Source organism: Felis catus, chromosome A2 (assembly GCF_018350175.1).
Source record: "Felis catus isolate Fca126 chromosome A2, F.catus_Fca126_mat1.0, whole genome shotgun sequence".
NCBI classification, from domain to species: Eukaryota; Metazoa; Chordata; class Mammalia; order Carnivora; family Felidae; genus Felis; species Felis catus.
Genome location: NC_058369.1, coordinates 119288676 through 119302369, shown reverse-complemented (window position 1 = coordinate 119302369; position 13694 = coordinate 119288676). Strand labels below are relative to the sequence as shown.

The 13694-nt window shown below is 39.7% G+C and overlaps 1 protein-coding gene across 2 annotated transcripts in view; it reads left to right on the top strand.

Annotated features, from left to right (window-relative positions):
* The window catches only part of HIBADH (3-hydroxyisobutyrate dehydrogenase), a 115814-nt gene that overhangs the window by 83286 nt on the left and 18834 nt on the right, over nt 1–13694 (top strand). For both annotated transcript variants that reach the window (XM_045052531.1, XM_003982884.5), the window contains exon 5: nt 12456–12589. In XM_045052531.1, the coding sequence (XP_044908466.1) occupies nt 12456–12589 (134 nt within the window). The remainder of the gene's footprint in view (nt 1–12455; nt 12590–13694) is intronic.

Genomic DNA, 13694 nt, shown 5'->3' with positions numbered 1-13694 from the left:
ATTAAGTACATTCACATTTTTTGTGCAACAATTAACGACCATCTATCTCCGGAGCTCTTTTTATCTTGCAAAACTGAAATTACGTACTCATTAGATAGCAACTCCATATTTCTCTCTCCCCCCAGCCCCTGAAAATTACTATTTTACTTTCTAATTTTAATTTTTAAATTTTTTTTCTATTTCATCTTAGAGAAAGAGGGGGAGAGAGAGAGAGAGAGAGAGAGAGAGAGAGAGAGAGAGAGAGAGAGAGAGAGAGAGAAAGAATTCTAAGCAGGCTTCATGTTCCACATGGAGTCCAGTGCAAGACTTGATCTCATGACCTTGGGATCATAACCTGAGGTGAAATCAAGAGTCAGATGCTCTACTGACTGAGCCACCCAGGAGCCCCAACTTTCTGTCTTTATGTGAATTTGACCATCTGGGTACCTCATATAAATGGAATCGTGCAGTATTTGTCCTTTTTTGACTGGCTTATGTCACTTAGCATGATGTCCTCAAGGTTCATCCACGTTTAGCATGTGTGAGAATGTCTTTCCTTTTTAAGGCTGAATAATACCCCATTTTATGTATACACCACATTTTGTTTACCCATTCATCCTTTGATGGACATTTGGATTGTCTCTACCTTTTGGCTGTTGTGAATATTGTGGCTATGAAAATTGGTATATAAATATCTCTTCAAGACCCTGCTTTTAGTTCTTTGGGATATATATATCCAGAAATGGAATTGCTAGACCATATGATGATTCTGTTTTTATTTTTTTGAGGAGCTACCGTACTGTTTTCCATAGAAGCTGCATCATTTCCCAGCAGCAGTGCTCAAGCATTCTAATTTCTCACATTCTCGCCAATACTTGTTATATGATTGGTTTTGCTTTAGAGTAGTCATCGTAATGGGTATGAAGTTTTCTTTGGTATTCTTACACAATAAATTCTGATTCATATATATTGAGCCTGAGTCTAGACTTGGAATGGCAAGTTGACTGTTGTCTTTGTACCTGACACACTGAACAAGTTACAACCGTTGGCTGTTCATGTAGACAGGAGATAGGATGTATTAAAGGGTAAGGAGGGAAGGCCGTCATCTATGATAGGGTGATGCACGTGGCTTATTTTTTATTTAAAAAACAAGGGGCAAGAAATATTCCTTTTTGCTATGATTCGTTCTCATGAAACCAGATGAAGAGTTCTCCCTGCTTATATTGTCAACATTCAGTAGTTGCCTTTATCACATATTTGGTCTCACAACACTTTGTAAGAGTTTTATTATGCAGGTTTTAGTACTTGAAGTCGACCACAAATATAATGAGTCTTTATTACTTCCTATAGGAGTGTTTTCCTACTCAATAAGGAAATAGGTCCAAACCCTGTGTAAACAGCAACATGTCCTTGATCCTTATGCAAATCTAGTTAGTTACTTTTCCTTAATGTTATGTTGTGCAGCATCAGAAATGGTTGCACAAAGATATGTAATAGCTGAGGACTTAGAAAGAATGAGAGTGGACTCAGTCCAGCTTACATTTAGAAGTGCCACTTCTTCAACGATGCCCACTCCACAATTCAAGAGTCCAGATTCTCACAGGGACTCCCGCGTGGTTCCCAGAGATAATAATTCCTTGTTAGCTGAGTGGAGCTTTTTAGCTTCTCTTTAGTTTCTTGCTATCCGCAGTTTACTCCAGTTTGCCGTGAGGTTATCATCTTGCCTTTTCTTACTCCTTCTTATTCTCTACCCTCCTTCTCTATCGGCCATCACTTCTTTTTACCTACCCCCAAAGTTGCAACAGTATATAGTCTATGCGGACAGTCAGCCCTCTGTAAATAGAGGGCAGCTGATCTTGGCGCTTGTGTTTCCTCTCAAGCAGGCTGCAGGGGGACAACCCCAGAGTCGTGGTGTGGGATGTGGCAGCCGTTGAATTCCGCAGAATTTGGTTGTTGGCCTTGTTTTACTTTGTGACTGTTAATGCTGAATGCAAGGAGTGGATAGAAAATAGCAGATTCCTGTCAGAGAAATATGTTGCAAATTACGCAACTCCTCAAGAAGGTAAAATAGAAGGACATTAAAGTTTCGAGCTTATCTAACGAACGGACTTTTTTACTTGGCTTTTAGAAATGATTTTGAAAGCTGAAAGATACATTGTCTACAAAATGGAGTTTTTTAAATCACATTCTCCAAAGGCATTAAGTTAACTTTCTCCTTGGACACCAGGCATCAAGCTTTCAGAAGCCCAGAGTTTCATTGCGCTCCAACACCGCGCACCGTCTTCGTCTGGGGTGAATGTCGGGGAGCTGGTTTTTACAGCGATTTTCAAAATGAAAGCAAACCATTTTGTTCTGTTTACCCCCCCCCCCCTTTAAAAACCCCACTGTTTCTGTCTGATGGCTTCCGTACTGCACTCACTGGTCCTTCCCAAGCCAGCCCAGCTCCATGCGGAACGTTCTGTTGCTCTTTCAGCATAAGCAGGTCTATTGTGATATTTATCTGAATTCAAACAAGGCTAATTAAAAGAGCTGCTGACAGTTGTTGTGATCTGACTTTGACTGCAGCTTGATGGTCATTATGGGTAAATAATGAACCAGGCCTGCAAATGTAGCAGCTGCCAACTTGGGATAGAAGAACGGCTATTGCTTCCAATTTAAGGATCTATCGACCGCTTCCCTTCTCCCTGCAGATCTTCTGCAGAAAACTAATGTTTTCTGCTGCTGTGTATTGTGGTTTCAGCTGTTTCAGATATAGCCTATAATTTCCTTCTTTAATATTTAACTTAGGACATTATTAGCTTTCAGAGTTAACAACTTTTCTATTTTGAAGAAGTTCAGCTTTGTCCTTACGCATGCTATCACTAGCTAACCAGCTGTGGTTTATTTATATGTGTTTCATTTATATTATGCAGGAAACAGCTAGTCTTAGAAGAACAAGGTATAGCTTTATGAAGATGTTTCAAAATCCTTTGTAGATGTTTTGTTTTTGTTTTTTGTCTTTAGGAGCTAGATGCACGTCCCTTGCTTTATTTTCTTAAAGATGGACACCTGCTGCCACACCTCAGTTTTGCGTTTTGTTCACCTCACCAGTGACTTCTGAAATACTTTGGTGCAAAAGCACTATCAATACGGAGAAACCTCAGTGACTTTCATTACCATGCGATATTGAATGTATCGTCACTCCATCATGAGCTTTTCCGTGTCCTGTTAGCAAGTAGGGACAGGTGCATTAAAAGTAAGAGAAAAGGCACCTTGTATTCATAGATTAATACACTTTACTGCAGATTTCGCACACTTGTAAAATATAGCTCCTGGATTTCAAAGTCACATTCTAGAATTTAACACCAGCCAGTACTTAATGACACGTCTGTAGCATTTGTTCACCTGCCACGGAAAAGGCTATCTGCATTATGTAAAGCACGAGGACACGGTGGCGCTTTGTGCATAATGCAGCAGAGCTTCGAGATCTTGCTGGGAGGAAATGATCCCAAACATGCCCCTGAAAGACAAGTCTTACTTTGAAAAATAATGATGAAAAATTGCTTATTTCTCCCATGTATTTGTGTCTGTGTTTATTTCAGGAAAAACTAACTAAACTTTGTTTATCTGACTCTAGAATAGTGTTGAGAGTGTTTTTGCTTTTCTGTTTCCAGCATGGATGATGCCAGAAATAGTGTTAACAAGGGGTTATGTTATGCTGGCTTATGTTAAACCAGATCACCTCCTAACATGTGCAGAGCCATTCATCTGTGTCACCAAAACCCAAGAGAACATCTGACATGGACTCTGAAACAGAAACAGTGATCACTTACAAATCAAACATGGCACGCTCTAAACTGATTGTGCACGGCAATCTTTTCTAGAAAGGACAACTAATTGAACATGATAAAGTGTAAAGTTAATTAACACCCTTAAATTTGTTGATTACTTTCACGGGATTATATTGTTCGTTGAGTAGCAGCTTTCTGTCCCAGCTGTCGCCTTTTTCAGCGAATGTCGCTGGTAAACAATAGAGACACCATAACAAGTCGTAAATGGTCCCTGTGACAGCAGCCCCTTGTGAGGCTGCATCTGTAGAAAATGATTAGAACAATTGCATTTTAAAGACGGCTCACATTGCAGCCCAAGTCCCATTGGTCCTCTTCTTGATCTCTTTTGATGGCAGACTGGTTAAAACATTTAAGTTCTTTTGAGTAAATTAAGTGATTTACTACGTTTTGCTATATATCAATGAGAGCGCCTTGGTGGGAGGATTTTTGCAGTATCATAAACAAATACAATTGGAATGTACTTTTTTAGATTTCTTCCCTCTCTAGATTTGACGGCCTCTTTCTGGTAGTTCTAGAATTGAAAATGATCTCCTTATTTGTGACTTGTAAATGGTTATTCTAAGTTATCAGCACTTGAGTAATGGACTTTCTATCATAATCCTTGGTTCAGCTTCTCAGTAAGGCTGAATTCCAAATTTCACTTCTTTGCTGTTTAGGCCAAAGACCTCACGGTATTCGAGCTGAGTAGATTTACTTGTTGTTATATTTAAAATTTTTATAGCATTTGTGTGATAACCGTGTAAAATACCTTTCCAAAGTATTCTTCCATTTGAGCTTCAAGGTAAGTGTGGCAGGTGGTTTTATCAGCAATTTCAGATGGAGGAACCAAGGTTGAGAGGTGTTCTAACTTCTCCAAGTGGGGCAGCCTTCAATTGTGACCTCGCTCCAGGTCTCTTAACTCAGAATACATGTTCTTCAGTTTTTTTGTGCCTTCCTAATAATGTCTGTATACATGTGCACTTATTATGCTTCTGCACGTTTGTGCAGCAGTAAGTGAACGTACCATTGCCACATGTGGAGAACAGTTCTCCAAAGTTGAGCTTTTTTGATAAGCTAGAGAACATTGTCTTACTTAGTCTTAATTAGTATTCTCGGTTATTTTAGTAGCCATTGATTTCTTCTCTGCCTACCTCCTAAACAGACAAGGAACATTTATCACACATGTGATATATGCTGGGTGCTAAGATTCAAACAGCGCTTGACCATAAGAATCCTTACAAGACATACCAGAAAAATCACTGATGAGAGTAGTCTACATGCTTTATTACAAACATCACTAGAAATGTTATAAAAAAAAATAGAGAAAGGGGATTATGGTCATGCATTGCTTCTTAGAGTGCACATGAGTTGAGTCTTGAAAGATAAACAGGAGTTAGCCAGGCAAAGGGAGGCAAGGGAATCTCATACAAGGGAGTCACCTAGGAAAGATGTGGATGCATAAAAGGAAAAAAATCATTGCACATTCCAGCTACTGTAAATAGTTCAGTATGCATAGCATGATGGTTTTTGTTGCAGGGAGTAGATAGGAAACCAGAGAAGAGTCCAGTTAGAGTCCATTGACAAGAAAAGTAAAACTTCAAAAAATCAGAAACCATTTAAGGACAAAAAATAGAAAGTTCATTGCTTCCCAGGACTCGACAGATACAGTGAGTTATGTAGTTCTTCTTTTTGGTGAACACGAACATGTGAATATTTCAGAAAGAAGAACTTTTACTTAGCAGAAAACAACAGTGAGGCGCTATGTAGAAATGCTGAGTGATAGTGAATAATGTCTTCAGCTGCTGGTTATGTTCATGTTGATGCATAATTTGAAACTTAAGCCTGTTTTGGTTCTCATAACAAAACTGCCAGACATTGGGACTCAGTTGCAGGTGGGCTAAGATTAGAAAGAGATATAAAACAAGAATTGAATTACTTTCAAAAAATTACTACTGCTTTTGTTGTGAAAATGTGATGAACATCATCTATTGTTTCACTTACTGTCTCCTGATTGAAGTTCCAAATGTGAATTTTTTAAAACACGTAACTCGAGGCTCCTTTATTCCTCTCCCAAACAGTGTTTGCCAAGACCTCGAAGATACTCAGACCCATATTTGAAATTTATTGTGAAATCCTATGGTTTCATTTTTGTATTTGTTCTTAATTCTGATTCTCAGTTTTCTGATTGTTTTCTTCTAATAAGCAAACTCACATTGGTTGTGAAGAGAGATAGGCTTTTATGTGTGTGTATTTAATTAGATAGTAGGCAGAACTCAGTGTCCGTGTATAAAACATACAAAATTATTTGCTCAGCTCATGTTTTAAACTGCTCTGTTTGATTTGCAAACAGATTCAGGATACCTATATTCTTATCAAAGCTTTCAAAGCCTACCCACAGTTGATGGCAAGACCGTTACTCTTTGAGAACAATTTGTTTCTTTTTCCACCCTTTCTCTTTCTGAGAACTCATTCTTTCAATGACGGAGGTCAAAAAATGGAAGAAAAGAGTGAGTCAGGATTTGGTGGCGATTGTCCTCATCCATGACACTTGGTATATGATGCTACCTTTTGGGATTTATTTCTGAGTATATGTCTCGTTTCCCGAATTATGGTTTAGACCTTTTGAGGGCGAAGACGGTGTTTCATACCTACTGTGACCTTATATTCTGGACTTTCTGGAATAGTTGTATTTCAGATATTCTCCTAAGCCCATGGGATCGAGGAAATTGTTAAAGGCACCGAACAGTTAATTGCTGATGATACTTTTCTTCTTTGCACCTCCACGTGCCTATGTGTAGACCTCTCCTGTAGTATGCATCTGTCTTTTACTATTTATAATTGTCTGTTTGCCTTCTCTCTTCTCCCATCTCCATATACATGTACACACTCACCTCTACCACCACAAACACTAGGTTTCAAACTCCTTGAGGACAAGGATTGTTTCCTCTTATTCCCCAGGGTTTCTTCTTGTTCCCCACAGACAAATGGATCTCCAGTGGTCAGATTTTTTTATGTCCACCATAAGCAAGAGTGGAAGGAAAGAAAGAAGATAATTTAGAGAATGGAGACTTCCTGTGATGCCTTTGAGAGAGAGAAAAAGAGAGGCTGACTTTGAGACTTTGATTAGATTTAAAGTGTTTCTCCGCTCTAAGGTTGATCAAAATTAAAGCAGTTTCCAAGAGAAGTGGTAGACGCCTGTCCCTTTAAAAACAGGGTGGTCCGGGCACCTATTTTGAATGGTTTGGGCCTTTGCCTTTTCATCTGTACAGATGAGTTCAGTCTTTCTGATTATGGAGTCATGGGAAAAAAGCACTAGGGGCATCATCACAGGAAAGAGACATCATCACAGGAAAGTGTCAGATAAAAGCATTAAAGACAACCACAAATATGTAGGCTTATTAGATTTAATTAATGTGGTTACACGAGAATACTCATTTTCTAATTCAGAACCATTCATATATTGTATAAAATGACACGTGCCTTGGTTTTATGCATTAACATGATAAATGTGGTGGGAGGGTAGATATTTTGTGAACTTGGCAAGTTCAAATGATGGAATTTCAAAAGCTTAAAAGCAATTCAGTGATAATTTTATCTCATCATCTCCCTTTCTAGATGAAACAACTTAGGAGCATTTAATGACTTGCTAGAATGGCAGCTGCTTGGTCTGTAGTCGTTAGCCTCTTCTGTGTCTCTGGGAGAACAGTTACCACCCAGTACTGCGCTCAGTTGTTTCCCTGCTCTCCCCTCTGTCATTGCCTCCTCCTGTCTCTCTTTTTGAACAAATGCTGTGTTTGGTGATGGACCAGACACCATGCATATGGGGTGAATAAGCCATAGAGCTACTGCCCTCATGGAGCCAATGTTCATGTGGGGAATATGGACCGAAACCAGATAAATAGAAGAGTTAAAATAAATAGGTGGTAATAAATAGTGTGAATGAAATTAAAGCAGAAAAGGGGATCGAGAATGGTGGGGTGCCTTTTTCGATTGTCAGATTAAGTGGTCAGGTAAGGCCTCTCTGAAGAGGTAAATTTTGAGAAAAAAATCTGGATGCGGTGAAGGGAACAAGTGATGAATATCTAGGGGAAGAGCATTTTAGGCAAAGTGCAAGTCTTTGAGATGGGAGTGTATTTGACTTGTTTCAGGAACAGTAGGAGTTCAGGATGGGAAAGCACTGAGCGATGTAGACAATGGTATGAGATGAGATGGGAGAGGTGGCCAAGAGCTGCATCCTAGAGGGCCTTGTAGGGCTTTGTAGGACTTTGAATTTTATACAGAGAGTGATGGGAAGCATTAGGAGGCTTGAGAGTAGGAAAGAAACGTGAACTAGACTTATGTTTTAAAAGGTTCTCTTGGGGGCACCTGGGTGGCTCAGTTGGTTAAGCATCCAGCTCTGGATTTCGGCTCAGGTCATGATCTCACAGTTCGTGAGATAGATCCTTGCATCAGACTGTGTGCCGACAGCACGGGGCCTGCTTGGGATTCTCTCTCTCCCTCTCTGTCTCTCTGCCCCTTCCCCACTTGCATGCGCACGCACTGTTTCTCTCTCTCAAAATAAATAAACATTAAAAAAAAATGGTTCCCTCTGGCTGTTCTATGGAGGGTAGACTATGGAGGCAAGAGCCGAAGGGAGAGCAAGTAGGAGGCTGTTGCAGTAATCCAGGTGAGACATGATGATGGCTCAGTCTAGGGTGGCAGTGATGGGTGAGGAGACAAGTGGCTGGATCACCCAGTGATGGGTGTAAATTCTTAGGAGCAAGGTAACATACACTCATGTGTATGCATACACTCGTGTAATTCTAGGACTTATCACAGGACCTGATTCTTTTTTTTATTATTATTTTTTTTTTAACGTTTATTTATTTTTGAGACAGAGGGAGACAGAACGTGAATGGGGGGGAGGGTCAGAGAGAGGGAGACACAGAGTCGGAAGCAGGCTCCAGGCTCCGAGCTGTCAGCACAGAGCCCGACGCAGGGCTCGAACTCGTGAACCACAAGATCATGACCTGAGCTGAAGTCGGACACTTAACCGACTGAGCCACCCAGGCGCCCCAGGACCTGATTCTTAATAGGTTCTCAGTTTTGTTGAACGAGTGAAACAAATGCGGCATTCTTGTCACCTTCCCATATACCCTGCTGCCGCTGAATGGTTTTACTAGAGGTCTGCGCTGTAATTTTAGCATCACTGTCCGTGGACCACTTTAGTACTTCCTAACCTGGGCCAGCCTCCTTCCAGTGTTCATGGGTGTCATCCAAACCCACTCATGTTTAGCCGGAGAGGCTAAAATTCTCCTAGAGAAGACAGCGACTAAGACGACCAGATAGGAAAGGACTTGAGGTATCATGTAGGTAAAGATAAAACTCCCACTCCACAAACCCACGGCATAAAGTAGTGAGGCCTGACATTTAAGTAGCATGTCATATTTTACAGCATATATGTGTTCATATATTCACAGCCACTCTGTGAAGAAGTTATTAATGCTTTTCCCACATTATATGCTGAGAATCACACAGCCAGTGAATGGTACATCCCCTAAACCACATATTCCATCTCCAGATTTTTACTCTTTCTATGAACTTACGAATTACTCTTTCTATGAATTTGTATGAATTTCTTATGAATTTATTTATCAAACAGCCATCTATTGAATGTATCATGCACTGTGGTAGATAATGGGAATGCTGACAGAAACAAGACCTCAGTGCTGATCTTGTGGGAGCTTGTAGTGTAATGGAGGCATCAAGTAAGAAAATCAAACATTGTAATAAGGTGTTATAAATGCTGTAAAAGAATTAAGCACAGGATATGTTTTGATCTCATATACATAATTACTAAAATGTAGGGTTAAAATAAATCTCCCAGTATTCTAGAAACTGCCTGAGTGTGTGTTCTATGTTTTTCCTATTCGGGGAAGTGGATTTGAATTAAAATGGCATGGCACTGTAATAAATTTATTGTTTATTATTGATAGACCTCAAACACTGTACAATGTCTTCTGAAATCTGTAGGATGTCTTACATCCTTTAGAGTTCCACCTTCCTAGATATTATTTCCTAAGCTTAAAATGGTTACGTTTATTTTAGGATTACTTAGGTCTTAATTTTTTGCCTTCACGATGGGACTAGGCTTCATAGTGTCACACGCTTCACGGAATATGTAAGGAAAGACAGGGTTTGGTCCCAAGGAATGCCAAAGCTTTAGAATTGCCCAGGTTAGACCCTTACATTGGCATGTAGGTTATGCAAAAGTCCTAATAATTATGCCACCACAATGAGGTGAGAGCAGAAATACCACAGACATCTGAGTTAGAAGATGAATTATTCTTTTGTGTGTGTGATCTTCTCGTGCTTAAGTAACTTATTTCTTCTTTTTGAAATATGTGTTTGAACAAGTGAGAAAGTACACCTGTCAAAAGATTAACCAGCTGAGAACCATTGTCAGCATTAATTTTCCTTTAATAAATGACTCTCCGAAGCTATTTAGCAATCCGTAATCTAGATACAAAGCTATTGACCTATGATGGATAGTGCTGGATTTGTTTGTAAGCTTTGACTTAAATCGTCTACTTAATTTTCCTAGGTCAGATCAACAGGATTAGGAATCAAGATGGTTATGTGGTTTGAATAAAAATGGCTATAGAAATTGAGCAAAATAATTGTAAAAGAGTAATGATCTACCACCTTGGTGAAGTAAATTAGAAACTAACAAAGTGACAATCACTTAAACTTCAACATTATCAGAATGTTCAAAGGACACAGACTGGCTAATTAAAAGCATTTGTTATAATTGGGTTTTTGTACATAATCATTTCCGAAGTGTGTCTGAAAATACTGTGAAATAATGTAATTTAACCTTATGTGTGAGTATCCTCGGCTTTCCTAACATGTGGGCACTTCCTCTTCCACGGTTATTTGGCTAACATAATGCTGACCTCTTTTGCTTTTGATAATTAGTTAAAATAGCATAAACTGTAATAGAAAGGCTGCTTGATCTGGCAATAGCAAAATATTCACAATTTCAACGAAAGAGGAATCTCTTCACTTGGGGTTTTTATGTATAAAAACGGTGTATTTCATTGACTAAATTAAACTAAAAAGTAGGCCATTATTTGTAGTTATCGATTCTAATGGCCAGATTTGATAAATAGACAGTGATGGTTTCTTTATTCCTAGCCACACTGTAAAATCAAGTGTAAAGGCAAAAACTGTACTAGCTTTCTTCCACACACTTTCCTGGTTTTGACCAATAAAACCCAACTTGAAGATTATGAATTAAAATTTTTTTAATACTAAAAGCAGCCATAATACTCTTGGTTTTCTTTTATAGCTGATAAAACGTTAGATGAGTGAAGCTTCCCCTCCTTTTTTTAGGGACAAGTCTAGGGCATGTTTTGTGTGCTAACCAATCATTTCAATCAATGACCATGCATCAGACCTTCCTAAAGAGCTAGGAAGGAGTAGCCCAGCCACAGCTCGTTTCTTCTCCCTGCTCATATCACGAGGAGTGAATTGCCCAAACGGCGTATAGGAGGAGGGAAAAGAAAAATCAAATAATACTGGAAAGCGCACATCAGAATTACCGGTCTAAATAAGCGACTGTTTTCTTTAACTTAAAAAAAGACTCTTACCATCTGAAATGCCTACTTGTTTGTGGGAGAAAGAGCCAGGTCTTCCTCTTTGTAGATCTCATCGGTAGATAGCATGTGGGGAGCAAGCAAATGGACTAAAGACACCCAAATCCCCAGAATAGCAGATCCCTCTGGCTCTTCTTGTGCTGGTCAGGGCACAAGGGCCTTGTTCATATACTTTCTATTGCTTGAATAGGTTTCTTAGAATAAAACATGCATGAGAAGGACAGATTCCATATGTTTTCACTCCTATGTGGATCCTGAGAAACTTAACAGAAAACCATGGGTGAGGGGAAGAAAAAAAATGGTTAGAGAGGGAGGGAGCCAAAACATAAGAGACTCCTAAAAACTGAGAACAAACTGAGAGTTTATGGGGGGGTGGGAGGGTGGGGTGGGTGGGTGATGGGTATTGAGGAGGGCACCTGTTGGGATGAGCACTGGGTGTTGTATGGAAACCAATTTGACAATAAATTTCATAATAAAAAAAAAAAAGAAAAAGAAAAATGATTTTCTTATAAAAAAAGAATAAAAGATGCATGTGAATAATAAAATGCATGTTTCAAATTACCATATGTCTCGTGCTATGATTATGCCAGATACTTGAGATGAATTGAGAATAAGAGTTTGAATCTGTGTGTTCTTTTGGGTTATTATTAAACTCCACAATACTTGATTTTTAAAATATTCCAGGAGAGGGGCTAGCTCGGCCAGTAGAACATGCAACTCATGATCTCAGGGTCATGAGTCAAAGCCCCACATTCGGTGTAGAGCTTACTTAAAAAAAAATATGTATATGTATATGATATATATACATACACACACACACACACACACACACACACACGCACACACATGCACACACGCACACACACATTCCAGGAGAGATTTAGGGCATCTTATATACGCCTGACATAAATACAGTTTGGAGTCAAGGTGTTTTCATTTGTTTTGGGGCTTTTCTCTAGTTTTACTATCTACCTAAACACTTGAAGAAATGTCTCCTTTTGTTCTGTCCCTTTACCCCCAAACTATTCAGGTGTGGGAGCTGCTCGGTCTAGGAACCTCACATTTATGGTGGGAGGAGTCGAAGATGAATTTGCTGCTGCCCAGGAGTTGCTGGGGTGCATGGGCTCCAATGTGGTGTATTGTGGAGCTGTTGGGACCGGGCAGGTAACATTTTCACATTAATGACCCTGACTTGATGATATAAAATTGGCTAAGGTTCATTTGTCTTTCCTGACCATACTATTATTCCAACCCCACTCTGTTCAATCTGTGGATTCTTTGTTTGCTCAGATTTTCTTAAATTAATTTGGAATAAATTAGTTTTCCATCATTCCTGCTGGAATTAAGCAGACATCAGCCAATTAACTTATTTAAAAAGATACTGAAAATTTCATCATTCACATTCAAATTTCATCATCCTACTGGCCACTGAAATCATCCTTAAAAGTGCTTCCATAGGAAGTGCTCATGGTGTCTCAGTTGCTGTTTTCCTCCATCTAATTATGTACTGCAGCTCTGTTTGTAATACAGTCAGGAAGAAGTAATCTGTGCACTTTTATCTTTTTCTTGAAAAGCGAATAATGTTCGGGGCACCTGGGTGGCTCAGTTGGTTAAGTGTCTGACTTTGGCTCAGGTTATGATCTCACGGTCTGTGGGTTCCAGCCCTGTGTCGGGCTCTGTGCTGACAGCTCAGAGCCTGGAGCCTGCTTCGGATTCTGTGTCTCCCTCTCTCTCTGCCCCTCCCCTGCTCCTGCTCTGTCTCTCTCTCTGTCTCTCAAAACTGAATAAACGTTAATTTTTTTTTTAAAGAAAAGCAAATATTTTCATTTAGAAATATATCAGTTCTCTAATCAGATAGAGGTGAATGGCAACCCTGAACTCAGAAATCAAACTAGTTATCCCCCTACCACCACCACCGCGCGCACTCTCCCTCAGTCTCCCCTCCTCTTAATGCTTGGTCCTGGTCGCTGACGCCCTCTTTATCTTATTCGAGACTTTGGTATTGTCTCAGATATACCTATGGTCTCCATTCTCTTATCCAGTCTCCAGGTTCTCCTGATTTTTGCTTCACTGTCTCTCCTTGTTGGCAGTCTTGTCCATCCCTCACATTACCTGATCCAGTCTTCTCCCGTTGTCTCCTACCTTGCGTGCTGCTAGAAAGCCTGGATGCCAGGTTTACCACTCTGCCAACACTGTAACCAAAACCAACTCCATCAAGGTATTTGCATCGTCATACACTTCCCAACTCTGAAACTTGGAAGAGATGCCT